Here is a 19,380-nt window from a genome sequence, read left to right as displayed (position 1 = left end):
CTGCCTGGGCTCCCCCGCTTGGCCTCCAGAGTGCTGGCGATAGCGCTGCCACCGTGCCTGTCCTCAGGTCCCTCTGGCCAAGAGCAGACTGCAGAGCCCGGTGGGGGAAGGCTCGGCCTGTCCTCTCGGCCCGCCTGTCCCTCCGCTGCCGCTGCCCAGGGCCGGAGTCCCCTCGGCTCTGCTCGGCACGTAGGCTGTGGACCCTGGGAGACGTTCTGGCCCTGGACTCTGACCCCCGCGGGTAACCCGCCCCTGGCCCTGGCCTGTGCTGCTTCTGCCCCACCCTGGGGCGTCTTCAGCCCCGTCCCAAGGCCAGCGTGAAGGCGCGGCCACCGGGCAGCGCTGTTGGGAGCCCACTGAGGGCAGGGCGCGCCCTGTCCACCCACGCAGAGCCACTTGGGGAACCGCCGCTGGCCGGGGCCTCCGGGGTCGTGGCCACCCGGCAGTCGCAGGCGGGCCTGTGCCTGGCTACCTCCACGCGGCCTCCTTTGACCGCCGCCCAGTGTCACCCGAGGGGCCCTCTCAGTGGTGGCCAAGGCCCGGCCGGTGGGGGCAGGGGCGCCCTGCGGGAAGGCCAGGTGGGGGCCAGGCTGTCCCTGCAGCTGGTACATGCCGCCCCGACCACGCCCCTGGGATTCCTGCGCTCCTCAGAACTCAGGCCAAGGCCGCGGCAGACGCGGCCCCCTCGGCTCTGCTCCCTGCAGGAGTCTTTGTGTTTTCCTCTGTAGAATAAACACCCACCCCCACCTGGCCTTGGAAGGGTGACTCTCCCTGCTGAGTTCGCCTCCTGCCCTGCCCAGTGCCTGCGAGGGCGGAGAACACCCCCTGAGCCTCCCTGGTAGTGGCAGGGGCCGCGGGCATGCCAGCCTGGCCTGGGAGGACCACGGAACACTGCCAGACCTGCTGCTGAGACCTTGCCGTGCTGACCAAGCTGGCCTTGGGCTCCTGGGCTCCAGTGATCCTCCTGCCTCAGCTTCCTGAGTAGCTGGGAGATCCAGGACAGGTGAACCACCCCTTATATCCCCCAAACCATCTCTCCCTGGACACCCCTCAGCCCCATTCCTCCGGTCTCACGACTGCGGTGCTCCCCCGGACCCTGGCCCACCTGGTTGTCCCCTGGACCTGGCTCTAGAGGGCTTCAAGGAGCCCTGGCCCTGCCCACCGAGGACCCCGCTGCCACACACACAGGAAGCCCGGCTGCCAGGCGGCTGGGTTCGTTCAGTGAAATTTATTGTAGGATGAAAAAATCAGCATTCACCTGCTTAGTGTACAAAAAGGACCCTGGGTCTCTTAAGAAAATATTAGGAAACTGCAGATGTGGACACTTTCCGATTGTAACATTTGGCAAAAGTGAAAAATTCTCTGTAAACACCAAGTCCATGGCTCAAAGTGGTTTCTCCACAGTACAGCGTCAGAAGGAGAATAAAACAGCATCAATAAGTTAGACCGCGGCAGTGAGCGAGGAGCGTCCGCCCCGCCCCGAGGCAGAGCCCTTGCTTGATGCCAAGGTCCCTCCAGGGACAACGGACGCCGCGGGACAAGGACGGCAGACTGGGGGACTTAGTGGCCTCTGAGGGGAGTCGCGCAGCGCACTCCGCAGCCGCCCCGCCCCCATGGAAACAAAACAGCCATTGAAACACGAGGATGGGCTTCCGCAGCCGGGCAGGGCCGCTCGGCTCCTCTCCCGCAGGAAGGAGGCTGGCGGCGCCCCCACGGCGCAGGCGCCAGCTCCGGGAAGCCGCGGAAGCCGCCCGAGCCCCGCGGGCTGGAGCAACAGCCGCGGCCGTCCCCGCGCCCAGGGCCCCACGGGCGCACGCACATACCCACTGCCCCGCGGCGGGGACCCTGGAGACTAGGCACAGTGACAAAGCAGCAACTGGGGGGTCCGCGGGGCCCCCAGCCCCTCCCTGAGTGCAAACCCAGCGGCAGCTCAGCTGAGGCGACCCCGGGACCTTCGAGTGGACAGAGGAACGGAGAGGCCAGCGGCGTAGGGATCGCGGCCTCCGGAGGGAGCGCGAAGAGCAGCTGCAGAGGAGAAACTGAGGCCCCGTCAAGGCCTCCTGCGCGAGGCCTGCGGGTGACAGCTCTAATACTGCATAAGGACGCAGGCGGCACCCCCACCTGGGCGTCCGAGGAGAGGGAGGCACAGGTTTAGAAAAACTGCTTTCTCTGGTACAAAAATAGACGAGTCTCTTCAGCGGTAGCGTATAGAAAACTAGAAAAGGCCGCGGGCCGGCCCCAGAGTCTCAGCGGTGGCGGGACGCTGGGCCCCAGGCAGCCGTGTGCGTGTCCACATTTATTGTTTTCAACAAGCCCGGCTGCCCGGCCGGCACGCCGCCTCCGCCCAGCTCCTGCGGCCCGGGCGCTAGGGCCTGGCCTGCAGCTGCAACTGGTCGTACTCGGCGATGAGCCGCTTGATGTGCGCCAGCTTGTTGTGCAGGTACTCGCAGCGCTGCTTCTCCTGGCTGTAGTTGGGGTTGGTCTGGGGGCACAGGGCGGCGTGTGGGCAGGGCGCCATGCCCAGCACGGCAGGGTCCCCTCTGCATGCCGTGGGACCTCCCCCCCAGAAAGGCACAGGGACACGAGGGCAGCATGGCGCTGCAGCCTGGCTCCCCCGCCTGACACCACGGAGCCCGCCTCCCCGCCGCGCACGCGCACTCACCTTTTTGATTTTGTGGTACTCCTGCAGAATCTGCCCCCGAATGGTCTGCAGGGAAATGAGAGAACACATGCACGCTCTGCCGAAGTCGCACCCCACACCGGGCAGGGGCCAGCCGCAGGGTGCGGCGGCGCAGGACCCGGACAGCGGGCAGGGGCCATGGTGAGGGTGCCGGCCGGGTGTCCTTGTCTGTCATGCTGGGCCTGTCTGCTGTGCCCAGGAGCTCTGAGACCCCCACTCCTCCCCTGGTGGGACCGTGACCCCGGACCTGGCTCTGCAGGCAGGAGCCTGGCTCTCAGGCGGGAAGCGGCGGGTGGAGGGGACAAGGGACCGAGGGTGGGGACGGACACTAAGCAGGCTCCAGGCCTTCCTGGGCCCAAGGCGCCCCCTCTGCCTGAGCGGATGCTGACTCAGGCAGGCGCCCGGACCTTGGCCTCCACCTGCCCCAGACATCGCCCTGGCCCCGCAGGAATCCTGCCGGCTGGCCCGGGCCACAGCCCCCGCGCGTCCTCCCGAGACTTTCTGTTCTCTGAGCCTGTGCCCCGGCGGCCCTTCCCAGCTACACCCCAGGAACCTGGCCCGGCAACGCCAGTGCTGCTTTCGCAGCGTCGCTGCCTAACTTTTCTCCCCTCCCTCCGTTTTCTTCCTTGCACCGCTAGGAGCTGAAGCCAGGACCTCGTCTGGGCTGGGCAGCGCTCACAGGGCACCCGCAGCCAGGAGCTGTCTTAGCCTCCGTCTGTCAGGCCGGGCCGGCCTTGAGCTCCTGGCTCAAGCCGCTTCTGGCCTCACGGGGTGCAGCCTGCACCTCGGCCAGTGCCGTGTTTTAGGCAAGACCCTGCCACGGAGGCTGGCGCCTGCCTGCCTGAGGACCTGTGTGCCGGGAGCGCACCTCGTACGCCTCGGAGCCCTGTGCCAGCTGGCGCAGCTGCGCATCCAGCTGCGTGAAGCGCTGCGTGGTCTGCTCGATGCGCACGTGCAGGTCCCGGTACTCGCTGTACTCGGCGTTGAAGTCGCTCCTGTAGCGCTGGCGCTGCTCCGAGGAGGAGATGGCCACGTACTTGCTGCAGGGCACATGGCGCCGTCAGACCGGGGGTCTGCAGCCCGCGGCGGGGTGCCGCACTGCAAGGCTATGCGGCCAGCAGTGCAGGTGACTGTGGCGGGGCGGGGGCACGGGGACCCTCACCCAGCCGGCCCCTGGACTCACAGCAGGTAGTCGGGTGTCTCCGACGTGGAGGTGGGCACGCTGGCAGCAGAGCTGCAGGCTCCATCCAGGCCTGCAAGAGCCAAGGCAGACCTCAGTCCCCACAGGGCAGACGTGTGGCGGGGTGCGCACAGGATTAGGCTGCGCCGAGGTCACGTGACCGGGCAGGGCCCGCCTGCTGATGCTGGCTGCAGCTCGTCTAACACAGGCTGAGGCTCTGGCCCGGCACGAAGGGGCGGTGGCCCCACCGCCTGCCCCGGCCTGGCTGCCACCCAAAGCCTCTGCTGCTCTGTTGGACATGGGCAGCACGGGCCAGCGGGGCCGGGCCCAGGCTGCCTGCACCCACCAGGGGACAGTCTATGCCCAGGTGGGGCTGCACCCACCCAGCCCAGCCCTACGCCCCCAGCACGGCCAGCCCACAGGCTCCGCCCGCAGGCCCCTTCGCTTTCCTGTGGTCCTGGAGATGGAACCCAGGGCCCCCTGCACCGAGCTACGCCCAAGCCCTTTTCAGTTTTTAATTCTGAATCAGGGTCTAAGCTGCCTGGGCCAGGCTTGAACTTTTGATCCTCCTGCCTCAGCCTCCCACAGTGACCAGATCACAGGTGTGCACCCCACACACTTCTAAGCGGACAGCTCGCGTGCAGCGAGTTCACAGGCCCACAGTCTCGCTTCCTGCCCTTCTGCTGACCCACCCTACTCCGCGCCCGCCTGTCCTCACCAGGCGGGCACGGCGTCCACCCCAAGTAGGGCCTCCCCAGCACCAGGGACACAAACTGGATGTGGGTTGGACAAGAGCCATGAAGGCATCTGCCAGGGGAAAGGAGAACCCTGCAAGGCAAGCAGATCCACGAACGGGCAGGCGCAGTGACCACGCCTGTGTTCCCAGCACTCGGAGGCTGAGGTAGGAGAAGCACAAGTTTGAGGCCAGCCTGGAAGACACGGCAAGAGAGGACGCCGTCCCACAGCAGCTTCAGAAGCACCTGTAGGGTGAGCTCACGCCGTGCACAGTGCCGTCCTGTCCTGCCTGACCAGGCTAAGCACACACGGAACGCCCCAGAGCTCTTACGAACCCACTCCACCACGATGGACCCCTGAGGCTGTCGCCCAGGCCGCTGTACAGCTGCGCATGGCAGGCCGCGCGACCCCACCCAAGGCCCATGCTCCCAATGCCAGGGACAGCGCGAGCCAGGCTGTCAGCAGCACCTCACTTAGCCCTTGAGGTCTTCACCAGCTGGACACACAGGTAAACCAAAGCTGAGGGTCAGCCTGCCTGGCAACAGTAGCCTCAGCCAACCTCTGGCCTGCGCCAAGCCCGGGCACTGGCTACACAGCAGGGCTGCCCCCACGCCTCCTGTCGCCAGCCCGCCCCTCACGGCCCAGCTCCCACCCGCCCGCACCGTGCGGCGGCCCTGCTGCCATCCCCTTTCCGCCTCGCTCGTGTGAGTGGTGTGGGGACAGAGGCGGGTGCTGCACGCTGGGTGCGGTGCTGCCCTTGGGGCATGGGACGAGTCACGGAGCCACAGTCCCGGGCGCATCCTGTCTGGGGTCCTGTCCACCCCAGGCAACGGCTGCGAGACAGGACAGTGGCCGCCTGGGCTGACGCGGCAGCCTCGCCCTGTGGCTGTGACACCGGAACGAGCTAACGTGGGTGCAGAACTTTAGCCCCCTTCACGTGGTTTCAAGCGCTCCACAGCTGGGGCTGTGCAGCCACCGGCTCCGGCTGCTACCACTGGGCCTGGTCCTGGGGCCGGGCCTCCGAGCTATTGGGGTTACTGCCCCTGCCTCTGGGGAGCGCCGTGGGGGGCTGCACCCTGGCCCTGCCGCTGGCAGCGCATGTCTCCCACACCGCCCCGCCCCACCTGTGACTGCACCCTTTCTCTCATGTGCATCGGGGGGAGCCTGAGGCCTCGCGCTCAGCTACGTTCTAGCCCTGTCACTGGTCTTGCTCTGTGATCCAGGCTGGCCTTGACCTCCCCAAGTTGCCCAGGTTGGTCTGGAAACCTCAATCCTCGTGCCTCAGTCTCCCCAGCCGAGATCACTGGTGTTTCCTCCAGCCGGTCCTCCACTCAGACTCGGCTCCTCAGTGGGGCTCGGGGCCCAGGCGCGGCTTCCCTGCGGGGCCCTGCCCCCTGCCCCTGTGCTGTACACACCCCCTGCATCCGGGCCGTCAGCCCACGTGAGGGCCGTGGGCTGGCCCTGCGGTGTGCATCCCGTGAGCACCAGCTTCCAGCAGGCTGCGGCCTCAGCTAGCCTGGGGAGGGCAGCACAGGCCTCGACTCTGCCTCTGGCCAGTGGGCAGATGTGGGGAATAGGGAACCCCGTGCCCTGACACCCTGTGGGTGATGATGCCCGACAGCGCTCTGCCTTGGCACCTACCCGGGGCGCTGGGTGGCTCTCCGTGGGCACCGGGCTCAGGGCGGGGCGGCGGGGCGTGGGGCCTGTCGGGCTGGGCACAGTTCGTCAGCTGGGGGAGACGGGGGGGAGCAGCAGGGGCCGGCGCGGCCATCTCCCTGCGTGTGCAGTCCTGACTGCGGGGGCTCAGGTCACCGCTGGCGTTGGCCTGGAGGCCGTGGGTGCGCGGGGGCTCCAGCCTTGAGGGGAGGAGGGCGCCGGGCAGTGGCCCCGGCGTGGGCAGCAGGGCCTCCCGGCCGTCAGGTGCACTCAGCTTCCCGTTGAGGGCGGGCGGGGCTCTCTGGGTGAAGTGTGAGATCCTGGGCTTCTTGGGGAGCAGGGGGTCGATGAAGTCAGAGGTCTGCGGCCGCTTCTGCAAAGAAATGCAAGATCCTAGAGGGGATCCGCCGAGCGGTGGCTGCCCAGGTTCCTGTGGGGCCTGCACTGGCCACATGGGGGCGCCCGGAGGCCAGGCCAGGCCTGCGGGAATGGCACGGCCAGCAGGGGCCCATGGGGTCTGCTTCCAAACATCGTTCCCAAACAAGGGTAGGCTCAGCACCACAGGGCCCAGGAGACCAGGGGACCGCGAGCCCACAGCAGGGGCCCAGCTGCAGGCCAGGGCAGGCGGAAGTGCCTACCTGGGTGGGTGAGGCGGGGCGCACATGCTCGGCGGGAGGGCTGCAGGCGGCCGGCTCCGTGCTCTGCGGCTGACACAGCTTCCTGCAGAGGGAGCAGGCGGTCAGGGGGCCCTGCCGCGCCCCGGGGAGTCTCCCCACCCCAGAGACACCGGGGGAAAACAGAGACCCGCTGGGCAGGCAGGGTGACCTGCAGGACCCGTGGCCAGTGTCGCTGTGAGCCGGGCCGGCTCAAGGTCCTACTGGGAGGTGGCACTGTTAGGCAGGGCCTCCAGGAGGCGCAAGGACAAGGGCTGGCTCGGCGCCGCAGGCCCAAGAGACTGCGGGGAAAGGACTGTGACTGCCGAAGGATTCGTCACTAATGGTCGGCTGCAGACCCCCAGCCGCACGGAGGGCCCGTGGTGCAGGGTGTGGGAGGCCCGCCCGAGGATGGTTACCATCCGCTGAGAGGCAGGCATGGGAAAGGGTAATAAGTTTCTCCTGTTGGCGTGAGTTACGTGCTTGGTTCCAATAAAAGGCGGCTGGGAGGAGAGATCGGGGCCGCAGTCCCAGAGGCTGTGGGCCCTGATCCCAGACTTCTGCCTCTCCTGTTTTTACCTTTTCCATCTGCGGGCACCTCGTTCTCGGGACCTGTCACTACAGTTAATACCAACACAACAGGAGGTCACAGGTGGGCCCCACAGTGGCTCTGCGGGGACACCTGTGCCACCTGGGGACCCTGCAGCAAGAAGACGGCGGCGCGGGGTCTGGGCCTTGACCAGAAGCTACAAGCGGCGTCTTTCCCCCGCCCTGCCCCCTCGGGACCCTGCTGTCCTGACACCATGCCGTGCAATCCTGTGTCCGGGCAGGGGTGGCGACGCCTGCACTTCAGACCCAGGCAGTGCTCGGGCTGGAAGGCGGCAACCGTGTCTGCCCCTCACAGATCGCAGCGCCACGACCCACCCCTACCACGGCGGTTCACACTCAGCCCTGCAGAGGTGCGGCTCAGACGCCGCCGCCGCCGCGGTCAAGGGGAGTAACGCCGGCACCGGGGGACCACGCAGGGTCGACGCCCGCCTGGCCCAGGCCGAGATCCCACCCTGGGAGCCCGCTCGCTGCAGGACGAGACCCGCTCACATGAACTGTGCCTCGGACAGGGCGCTGCTCACAATGCCCTCAGACAAAGGGTCAGCACAGCACGGGCCCTGGGAAACAAGAGCACAGCACTACGGGACAGCACCGTGAATCTCGGGAAGGCGTCGCGGAGACAGAGGGCTGGGAGGCGAAGAAGCCTTGCAGATGTGTTTTCAAGAAGAGGCAAGGAGAATAATGAGCACGGGGAAGACACCTCGAGGCCCAGGAAGCCTCAGCTGGTCAGAGGAGATGCGGCGTTCACGGGCCTGCAGGCGGTGGCACCATCCCAGGCACCCTCCTGAGACTGTGTGGGTGGGCCAGCAGAGGGCTGGGCACTGATCCGTGTACTCTGGGAGGCTGAGGCAGGAGGATCACAAACCCAAGGGCAGCCTGGGCAACTTCGCAAGACCCCATCTCAAAATGGAGACTAAAACCCTAGACATGGTGGTGCATATCTGTCATCCCAGTACTCAGGATGCTGAGACAGGAGGAATGCCACAAGTTCAAGGTCAGCCTGGGCTACACAGTGAGCCTGCCTGAACTGTATAGCGAGACCCTGTCTCCAAAAAAAAAGAAATAGCTGGGCGTGGGGTGCATGCCTATAATCCCAGCACTTGAGAGGCTGAGGCAGGAGGATCACTGCAAGTTTGAGGCCAGCCTGGGCTAGAAAGTGAGCTCAAGACCAGTCTGAACTGCATAGCGAGACCCTGTCTCGAAAAGAAGAGAAACGAAAGGCTGGGCATGAAGCTCAGTGGGACAGTCCCGGGTGTGACCCTCAGTGCTGGAGTGGTGACAGTCCCAGCAAGGAGCAGGGCACAACCACAGGGACGGCGCCTTGTGGGGCAGATGGTTTAGGGGGCAGAGGACTTGGGGGCCCCATGGAGACCCACTGAAGGGAGAGAGGCTTGGAGGTGGGTGCCAGGGTGGGACAAGCTGGCACCAGGCTGTGGCACACACAGGGCCCTGCTCCTGACCCGCCCAAGCCGCCACCTGTGACGGGAGAAACACCCAGAGCCTGCTCCACGGCTCGCTGGGAGGCCCGGGCTTGGCGAGCTCGCCCTAGGCTCCCCTGGGCGAGGACAGAAGCTGCGTGTCGGCGATGCCGGTGCCCCTTGGGCGCAGAGTGGGCCCTGGGGACAACGGCCCAGGCAGAGCCGAGGGCATCTTTTGGGGTGGAAGCGGCCTGTAGACCACAGGCTGGCAGGGAGGTTTCTGCCTGCTGCCTGCAGGGGCAGCACGGGCACCGTGTCCTCCTGACCCACACAGTGTGGCACTGGCTCAAGTGAGCAGGGCCCAGGCCCGGGGTCGGGGGGGGATGGCTGGGCGGGTGGGGACACCCAGGGCAAGCGGCCACACTGGCACGCAGACACCTGGGGTCTCGTCACAACTATGTCCCTGCCTGCCTCGCCGGGCACCCAGGACCAGTGAGCGCAGGGACTGAGACGCCGACGCCCCACTCCCCAAGACCACCATGCTCCACTCTGACACCCGACCGCGCCGCGGGGCCCAGCAGAGAGAACAGGACCCCCGTGAGTCCCTAAGCCTCGCCCTGTGCCGCCCAGCCGGCAGGCGCCCGCCTTAGCCCGAGGGGAGGGCCGCGGAGAGCTGCGCAGTCCCGAGGGCGGGTCTGCGGGGACGGGGCAGTGAGGAAGGCCGGCTGGATGGGGCCTCTGCCTGAGCGGTCTGTGCCAGGGCTGGTGGCCACACGGACCGCCACCTGGGGAGGTGGCCCGTGGGCCGCGTAGTGGCATTACCGCACGAGCACGCGCTTCAGCAGCTGCTGGTCGCCCTCCGAGTAGCCGGGCCAGTCCTTCTGCACGTCCTTGTACATGCAGTCCCTCAGCGTGCACGTCCCGTCCTTGGCGCTCACGTTGGCCACCTGCAAGACAGCAGCGTCACCGCAGGAAGCCCACAGACAGGCGCAGGGCGAGATCCGGAAGCCCCGACGCAGACGGGCTCCTGCCCCGACAACGCCGGCCCAGGCTTCCCTGCACGCAACTCTGGGGCACGGGGGCGAGGAGGCCTTCTGTCTTCCTTCCCGTTCTACACAGCAAGCGGCCACTGCTGGTCCCCAGCCTCTCGGGGCCTAGGGAGGCGGCAAATGGCCGGCTGGGTGAGGCGCGTCCCCCAGACCGCCCTTCTGAAAGCTCAGAGGGCTGGTGGAGGCGGAGGTGGCCAGGCCAAGTCCCGGGAGAGGTAAGCGGCAGGGACACTGAGCCCGTGCAGGGCAGAAGGCCGGGCCCAGCCCGTGCTGCCCCACGACCGGTAGGCGGGGCCCAACCTGAGGGCCCCCTTGGTGCCTTGCCTGCTGTGGGCAGCCTGCCTCGGTCTCCCCACGTGGCCTGGGGCCCTCGCCATGCTTGACTCTGCGTTCCTGAGAACGACGCTGCGATGCTATGGACTCCGGGCCCCCGCGCCATTCTCACCCGGTCCCGCAACCTTCTAGACACTTGCTCGGGCCTTCCTGCCTGGGCCGTGAAAGCAGACATGGCTTGGGGCTGCGCCCAGCGCGCGGAGGAAGAGCCAGTGCCCGGGCCTGGCCCGAGAGTCCTCGCTCAGGACAGCAGCTTGGGGCGTCTTGCGGCTTGGGGTGGCCCAGGGTCGTGGGTCCCCAGGGCCAGTGCTGACCCAAGAAGGGCGGCACCGTCTTCTCTGCAGAGGCCCACCTGTCCTGCGTGCCAAACTCGGGATACAGTGACGGGGGCCCTGCTGCCCGCATGCTCAGAGCTGCTCTCGGGTCTGCAGGGGAGCCACACTGATGTCATCCTGAGCACTCGCCCTCGGGGGCCCCAGGGCCGCCAACACCAGTCCCCCATGGGGCAAGGGCGCCCGTCCCTTCACGAGGCGGCGTCCCGGGAGCAGGTGGGGCGGGACTGGAGTGCAATGCGTGACCCCCACCAGCACTGGCTGCCCGAGCACAGGCCACGCACGCCCCCGCGCAGCCCTGTTCTCCAGCTCCCGAGCCTTGGCCTGGGTGGGGTCAAGGCATGGACTGCCAGGCCAGGGAGGAACTTGGGCGTTTCTCCACGGCACCCCGCTCCCGCCCCGGCCCTGCCTGACAGGTGGCGGTGGTCAAGGCCTCCCAGCCTTTGGCCCCGTGGCAGCCACCCGGGCCGCTGCCCACACCCAGCCCCACAGCCTGCACCGCACCTGCTGTAGCAGCCCATCCAGCGCGTCCTTGTCTGCCTGCGCCAGCCCGTCCTTCTGCAGCCGCAGCAGCAGCTCGGCCTTGCGGTAGGGCCTCAGCGCCAGGAGGTGCAGCACCCGGTCCCGGAAGGGCCGCTGCGACACTGCACCAGGCCCCGCCCCACTCGCGCCACTCTTCCGGATGGCACTGGCCAGGTTGATGGGGGTCGCCCGCTTCCGGGAGGGCACAGGGTCTGCCGCCGCTGGGGCTGGTTTGCGGAACTGGACCTTCTTGCCTGCAATGAGATCCTGGGCGTTAGGGCTGGCAGGGGCCCGGCATGTGCACTGGCGCTGCAGGGGCCAGTGCTGGGCGACCAGGTGCCACAGGCTGCCAAGCCGCCTCACTGACACCACGGGCCCGGCTAGGGGCGGAAGCTCCCCTGGGGAGCGGCTCTGGCGTTGTCCTCACACCTGACTGTCACAGCACAGAGACACGCGTGCTCGAGGGGCCCAGGGCCACCACGCAGCCTCGGAGCTGTGCTCAGTGAGGTCCTGGGCAACGGGGCTGGCTTTGGTCCTCACAGGCTGCAGGGATGATGCAGCAGAGGGACGCCAGCACCTCTGGGCCCAGCCGAGCATGCTGACATCTTTCCTGCTGTCTGCATGCAGTGCTGGGATGCAGCCCAGGGCTTGGTGCATGCTAGGCGAGTGCTACACCGCTGATCTGCACCCCAGGCCTTTCTACAGATTTTTTTTGTTTTATTTTGTTTTGTTTAACTTTTGTAGTTCTGCAGATTGAACCCAGGATCTTTGCACTGAGTGAAGCACATCTCAACTTTTTCTTTTTCTTGAGACAAGGCCTCACTATGTTGCGCAGGCTGGCTATGAATTTGAGATCCTCCTGCCTCAGCCTTCCTATGGATAGGAATCACTAGCATGTGCCAGGCTGTATGTATGTATGTATGTATGTATTTTGAGACAGGGTCTTGCTATGTAATTCAGGCTGGCCTTGAGCTCACTTTGTAGCCCAGGCTGGCCTAGAACTCACAATCCTCCTGCCTCAGCCTGCTGAGTGCTGGCTGTGTTACAGGCATGTGTCACCATACCTGGCCAGGCTGTATTTATATATATGTTTTTTGGTACCAGGAATCAAATTCAGGGCCTCATAATTGCCAGGCAGGTGCTGTGCCGCTGAGCTACATCCCCCGCCCTGTATTTATATATTTTAAATAGGAGTGTTTGCACCAGGACACCAACCATCTCAGAAACCATCGCTGGATCCAGTTAGTGCGATGAGACAAAGCTTTTAACCGCTGCCCCTCCCCCACCACGTGCACAGAGCCTCAAGGCCACAGGTGTTCCGGGCGTCCTGGCTGTGGCATGGCTTCCCAGAGCGTGCGCGTGCGGGTGCATGTGTGTGTCTCCTGCCCACTGTGCTTATGAGAATGCAAGCCTGGTGCCCTCGCTGCTTTAAGCGGACCCTGCCTCACCCCTTGCCCCTGGGACCTGGCTCTTTGCACCCCCCCCAATGACCCATTTCGATGACTTCCTCCTCGGCTCCGCGGGCCCTGGCCGCTGAGGCCGCTCAGGCAGCAACGCTGCTCCTCCCGCTCCTCACTGCTCCGCTCCTCCCCACGTCCTGGCGTCCAGGCCGAGCAGTGCTCACCCGCACCACGCCCTGCAATCTCCCGGAGCGGGGGAAGGTCCCCAAGGCCACCACCCAGAGGGGAGGGGAGCCTGCAGTTTCAAGCTCCAGGTGTCCTAAGGCCCAAGAGCCACAGCCCCAGAGCCACCACCCTGTGACACTGGCATCGGTCCCCCAGGTCCCCCACACCGCGCAGGGCCGGCCCTCTGGGCCCACAGGGCGAACTCCTGCTGCCACCGTGCTCACCCAGGTAGCGGCCTCCGGCCTTGATGACAATGGCGCCGCGGCTGCGCGTCTCCTCCTCCGCCTGCGCCATGCTCTCCCGGGCCTTCTGGTAGGAGTCGTCGGTGGCGCACACCGTGACCTTGTCCTGGATGCTGCCCAGGCAGTCCAGGTGGACGTCGCCACGGCTGCAAGGCGAGGGGCCGAGACAGGGGCTCAGACAGGCTACCGGAAGCAGGCAGCGGGGAGGCGGGGACAGGGCCGGGCCGGGCGGGGCCTCACCTGGACACATACTGCTGGATGCAGTCGAAGCTGCCCTGCGGGCTGTCTCGGCCGATGTTGGAGAGGTAGAAGGAGAAGGTCCGCACCTCCGCGGGGCAGTCGGGCTGGGGGATGCAGATGTGCTGCGGGCGGAGGACAGCACGGGGCGTCACCGAGGCCGTGCCTGGTCCTGTGCATCCGAGGTGTCCCCGCACTGCCTCCCTGGCACGCCACCTGGGAATACGATGCCACTATGCCCTGTGACGCCCCTGCCCTGCCGCGAGGGCCCCGTCTGGGTCTGAGTGGCAGTGGAGCCGCGCCCACCCAGGGGCAAGGTCCCCGGCTCAACTGTGCGGCTCTGAGCGGCAGCCTGACAGGGTGGCGACCTGGGTTTCCCAGCCCAGCAGCCAGGGCGGTGTGGCCTTTGGCATGAGGGCCCAGGGACACGGGCTATTTACGGTCTTGTGGCCACGGGCAAGGCAGGCAGCAGCCCCGAACAGCCCACAGGTGGGCTCCCAAGGAGCATGTGACAGCGAGTGTGCCACAGCTCACACGCCCGACGCGGACCGTGCCTGCACCTGGAGGCACAGCCCAGCAGATGGCGTGGGCCGGCCAGGACACGGTTGGGCTGCGCGTGGCACGCTTCCACTGGGTGCCAGCCTGCCCGCTGCTGAGGAAGGGCGCCCAGGGCCACTCACGGAACCCTGGCCCCACGTGCCCCGGGTTTGACAGAGCTCCTCACAGATGGCCGACACAGAAAGCTCCCAAGTGCCAATGGGGCGGGCAGCACAGCTGTCCCCAGCCCCCAGCCGCCACGTCACATTCAGGGACACCACGCTTCACCCCCTTGGCTCTGAGGCCTGGGCTGCATGCAGCTCTCAGGGGTGTGCAGGACCATGGGCACCCTCAGGACCAGTCCCACCCCAAGACGGGCGCTCCTGGCACAGCCACCGTGGCGGGCAAGTGGGTGGGGTCCGCGCCCGCCCCAGGAGGAAGCGCGGCCTGCTGCTGAGCGTCTGCCCAGCACCCCGGGGCCCTGTGCACGCCCTGCCCGGCCCCTGCTGTGAAGAGTGGCCAGGCGCAGGGCCCCACTGTCTCGCCCGACACCTCCTCCCTCCGTTCTGCGCAGGGATGCGGATGGGGGCTGCGGCGGGCGGTCCAGTGGGGGTTGGTCCAAGGACACAGGAGGCAGCGGGGCTGGGCTTGCTGTCTGGGCAGAGGGCCTGAGCAGCGGCGAGGAGGGACCAGGCCCCCTGACACTGTGTGCCACTGCTCTCTGGTCTCAGTGTGGGAGAGCAGCGCCCACTCTGTGCTGGCCACCCCCACGGCGCGGTGGCTGGGTGGCCCAGGGCCCGGGCCAAGGCCACAGCAGATGCGGAGGAGTCGGTGAATTCACACCGTCTGTCTTCACTGTTAGCAGCCTGGTCCTGCGGCCCCATGAGGTGACACTGACAGTCAAAGACGTGTGACAAAATCTCCAAGGTCAGGAGGGACGGGGCGGGGGGGGGGGGGGGGGGCGGGGGCGGGAGTGACGGCTCACGGGGACATTTTCTTTCCAAAGGAGATGGAAGCGCTCTAGGACGGGACAGCTTGGAGATAAGACAGGTAAAAGCCCAGGGGACCAGGTGCAGCCAGGGCCTTCCGACACAACCCCCACGCTTCAAGACATAATCCCGAGCGTCAGCAAGCGGGGTGGCGTCCGACGGACAAGCTTCTGCATAGCAGAGGAAACCGTGAGCAGAAGGAAGAGACAGCCCCAGAACGGGGAGAAAACACTGCCGGCTACTGCTCAGAGAGCTCATATCTAGGATATACAAAGAAATACAAAATTTAGGCCCCCGAAATAAAAGACCCAGACAAAAAAAGGGCAAGTGGAATGAACAGACACTTCTCAGAAACACAGATGGCCAAGAAGCACATGAAGAAACGCTCCTCGTTACTATTACAGAAACACAAATGATTCCACCTCACTGCAGAAAGAATGGCCATCACCGTGAACATGCGGGAGAGGCTGGGAGGAAAAGGAGCCCTTCCGCAGTGCTGGTGGGCGTGCGGACTGCTGCAGCCACTGCGGAGGTCACTGTGGAGAGTCCTCAAATAACTACAGCTAGACATTTCTCTTGACCCAGGTATCCTCCTTCTAGGATCTTCCCCAAAGAGTTAAACAGATCACACTATCGTGATCGGTGCATACCCATGCTTAGAACAGCAAAATTCCTAATAGCTAAGTCTTGGAAGTGGCCTCTCTGTCCATCAACAGATGAAGGATAAAGAAAATGCAGAATGACACACTATAGAACACTACCCTGCCAGAAAAAAGGACAGCCCCGAGGCACTCATAGGTAGATGGATGCACTGTGAGAATATAATGTTAAGTGATATTAGTCACACACACAAGCTCTAACATTGCAAGGCTTCCCTTATATCAGACGTCATTAATTTCTTTTTTTCGTGTTTTTGAGACAGGATCTCCCTATGCAGTTTAGGCTGGCCTTGAGCTCACTTTGTAGCCTAGGCTGGCCTTTTTTTTTTCTTTTTTCAGGCTGGCCTTGAACTGGCAATGATCCTCCTGCCTCAGCCTCCCAAGTGCTGGGATTACAAGCGTGCGCCACCACACCCCACAGCTTCCCCTGTATCAGAACCCAAAATACAAAGACAGAGCAAAATAAAAGGTAACAGGAAGTAGATATTTTCCAAATGGGTAGGGGGGTCAACAGATGGAGGGGGGGTAGGGAGGGGAGAGAAAAAAAGAAACTGAAATAAGAAACAGAAATGGAAGCCGGGTGTAGTGGTGCATGCCTATAATTCCAGCACTTGGGAGGCTGAGGCAGGAGGACGGTTGCGAGTTCGAGACCAGCCTGGGCTACAAAGTGAGCTCAAGGCCAGCCTGCACTGCATAGCCGGACCCTGTCTCAAAAAGACAAAAAAAAAAAGTAGGAAGGATGTGGAAATAGAGCTTTTGCCCACGGGAGGGGTCCACGAGGTGGAAGGTGCAGGAGGGAAGGGAGGGGTGGGGCAGGGGGGAGGGAGGCGCAGGCACAGCGCTGGCCCTGAGCACTACACGCTGCGGACCCCGCGGGCAGAAGCAACCTAAAGGCGATCAACACCCAGCCGGGTTCCTCCCCTGCCAGCCGCGCGGCGCGGATGCCCTGGCTCCCTGCGCCCCTGGGGCTGCACTTGAAGCGCGGGCCGGACAACACGGTGGACCCGAGTTCTGGCACAGAGGTCTAACCAGTGTCACAGCCCCGGCTCGTCTTCACGGAGGGAAACTGAGGCACGCAGAGGCAGGCCCGGCTCTGTGCGGCGCCCGGCTGGGGAGGGGGCGTTCCTGCCCGCCGAAGCCCAGCGAGGGAGGTAGAGCGCCCCCTGGTGGTGACCTGTGCTGTCGCGCCTGCACGGCACTCCGGCCCGCTCGCCGCCGCCGCCTCCCTAGGGCGCCCGCAGTGCTCCCCTCAGGCCAGGGCCCGGGCGCGCACGCCGGGTGCAGGCCTGCGCGGGTGGGATGGGACGGGCGGGCGGCAAGCTGCGCAGCGTCACCACCGCACGAGACTGTGTGTCACCAGGGGGCGCCCTCGCCACGCTGGCCGAGGGATGCTGACCCGACCTCTGACCCGGGGGTGTGTCCTAGGCTAGCGCGGAGGGCACCGGGCCCTGAGGGCTCCGCTGACCACCAGGCCGAGCCCATGGGCTTCTGCATGCCCGGACATCTGACCCAGGTTTGCACCGGGCTCCGTGGTCCGGGGACAGGAAGCGTCGCCCTGGGGTGAGGAGCTCTGAGCTGGGCTGGGGCCTGGGGGCCGACTCAGTGGCCACTGGCAGCCTGGGGTCAGACACCGAGGACCCAGAGGGCAGCAGTAGGACTTAGGGCAGGGGTGGTGGGCACCTCAGCCTCGGGAGTTTCTCCAAGAGGGTCGTTTCAAAGGAAGTATGTTAGCCAGGCACAGCGGTGCATGCCTGCAATCCCAGAACTCTGGGAGGCTGAGGCAGGAGGATCTCCATGTTTGAGGCCAGCCTGGGCAACTGAGGGACTTAACAGAGCTGGGGGCATAGCTTGAGGAAAAGACCCTGGCTTCCATGCCTGGTTCTGTGAGTAGAATGAAGCCTACTTCAGGGGAAATGAGGGCAGTGAGGCTCTTTCTTTTTTGACACAGAGCCTGCGTGGCTGTGACCCTCTAGGAGGAGCCCTGCTGCCTCCCGAGTGCCGGCTGCCATGTGTATGCCCGTGCTGGCTGCCGAGCTCCTGCCTCCCTCGGCCACCATGGCGCAGGCACTCTGCCTGTAGGCGGCCTGCGGGGCGACGGCCTGGCTCAGTGCGGCCCTGGCCCCAGTGCAGGCCCAAGCACAAGTGGACAGGGCACGCACAGGCTGCCGCGGCAAGATCCCACAGCCCTGGCGTGACAGAGACAAAACCAACTCACCCCTTGGCTTCCTTGAAATCGGATCGTCGGTCTCAGTGACACAGAATCCTACAACCAAACAGAATGGGAAAATGTCAGCACAGACTAAAACCGGGGAAAACTTCCCAGCTACACGAGGAGCAAGATGGGGGCACTGCTGCCAAAGACAGCAGGACAAACACGCGTGCACCTTAACACTGGAGCTGTCCAGGGTGGGTCACTGGAGCAGGGTTTTGAAGCATCGATAGGAATTCCTGACAGACAGGCCTGGCGCCACGTAAGAGGCAAAACCAGCGCCTCGAGCCAGCAGCCCCGATGGGGAGGCCGGCAGTGTGCCTGGGACTGGGGGTCAGGAGCCTGCACCACGTCCTGGAGGCCGTCGCTGAGGCGTGACCCCGTGGGGGAGGAGGAAGGAGGGCAGGACTCAGCACGGGGAGCAGCGAGGGCAGGACAGGGTGAGCAGTTACACCCACTCCCCAAGGATCCCCAAGAAGCCACCAGCTCGGCAAGTCCCGCCTCGCAGCTGCCCCTGGGGGGGCAGGCAGGGACAAGGGGGAGCAGCAAAGCCCACAGGGACCGCGCGGTGTATGTCCACCATCTCCACCCGACAGGCGACTCAGAGAAGCAGATCAGAGTGCACCCAGGGCCCAGGTAGGGCTGTGGCGCACGTGGAAACTGCTCGCAGGTCTCTGGTGCCATCTGGGGACGCACAGGACAGGCGGGAACACGGTCCTATCCTGAAGCACTTTCTCCCAGTGCCGGGACGGAACCCAGGCTCTGTTAACTTAGGGAGCTGGGAATGGAACTCAGGGCCTTTGCCCAGAGCAACATCCTCAGCCCCTTGTTATTTTTTATTCTCAGATAGGCTCAGTAAGTTGCCCAGGCTTGAACTTGAGATCCTCCTGCCTCAGCCTCTGGAGGACTGAGGTTATAGGCGTGCACCACTGCACCGGGCTCTGTTAGTCGTTTTTAACACATGAAAGAAAACTGGATGGTGACACAGGGTCCTCCTGGGGCTAAGGAGAGAGTAAGACACAGCAGTCCTGCCTGCTGTCACTTTCAGGGGCCAGTGAGGCGAGGTTAGGCCAGGAAGGTGGGCTCCTGTTGGAGGAAGCACAGGGGCGACGTGGAGCAGGTCTAGGGATGCCAAGGTGGCACCATGACTGGTGTCCTCACACCACGAGGCTGTGTGGCAGCCACGAGCAGGTGCGGCTCAGATGTGGGCTGCCAGGGTGCCTGTGAAGGGCCGCAGCAGGCAGAACCGCTCCTCCCACAGCCCCTCCTAGGCCTGGTGGTGCAAAGGCGGCCATCAACCCTCACCCGCACCCTCAGGCCTCTTCCTGCACCCACTCCCCCCACGGGCACCCCAACACCAAGGCTTCCCCCAGGAGCAGGCGACATGCCGGCCCTGTCCTCAGGTTCCTGTCCCACGCGACCCAGCAAGCGCAGGACCAGGACTCTCCCCCGTGCGGGCTGTGCGCTGCGCCCTCCCTCCACAGGCCCCGTGGACCCGCCCGCCGCCCCTCCCCACACGCGCGTGCGCAGCAGCACCTTGCAGGCCTGGCCCAGCGCTCCAAGCTCAGCCACCGCCAGGGCGCACGCGGGACCAAGGGCGGCCCTGTCGGCAGCCCGCCCACCCGCATCCTCCCAGGGAGAGACGCCTGTCCCGGTCACCTGTGCCATCAGAGTCAGCCAGACTCCAGGACACGCCGGCCTGAGAGGGGCACCCG

The 19,380-nt window shown here is 65.3% G+C and overlaps 1 protein-coding gene across 1 annotated transcript in view; it reads right to left on the bottom strand.

The window, feature by feature from the left end:
• Positions 1-1,213: 1,213 nt before the first annotated feature.
• Positions 1,214-19,380, bottom strand: part of Ell (elongation factor RNA polymerase II) — a 39,830-nt gene continuing 21,663 nt past the window's right edge. Inside the window, exons 2-12 of the mRNA XM_005409573.2 lie at positions 17,672-17,719; positions 13,275-13,396; positions 13,017-13,180; positions 11,150-11,421; positions 9,754-9,878; positions 6,890-6,971; positions 6,237-6,624; positions 3,864-3,933; positions 3,549-3,720; positions 2,663-2,707; positions 1,214-2,482 (exon numbers count right to left, since the gene is read on the bottom strand). Of these exons, the coding sequence (XP_005409630.2) occupies positions 2,366-2,482; positions 2,663-2,707; positions 3,549-3,720; positions 3,864-3,933; positions 6,237-6,624; positions 6,890-6,971; positions 9,754-9,878; positions 11,150-11,421; positions 13,017-13,180; positions 13,275-13,396; positions 17,672-17,719 (1,605 nt within the window). The 3' untranslated portion in view covers positions 1,214-2,365. The remainder of the gene's footprint in view (positions 2,483-2,662; positions 2,708-3,548; positions 3,721-3,863; positions 3,934-6,236; positions 6,625-6,889; positions 6,972-9,753; positions 9,879-11,149; positions 11,422-13,016; positions 13,181-13,274; positions 13,397-17,671; positions 17,720-19,380) is intronic.

The sequence above is a fragment of the Chinchilla lanigera genome, unplaced genomic scaffold, assembly GCF_000276665.1.
Source record: "Chinchilla lanigera isolate Chin_1 unplaced genomic scaffold, ChiLan1.0 scaffold00123, whole genome shotgun sequence".
Lineage (NCBI taxonomy): Eukaryota > Metazoa > Chordata > Mammalia > Rodentia > Chinchillidae > Chinchilla > Chinchilla lanigera.
This window is presented reverse-complemented; position numbering and strand designations above follow the sequence as displayed.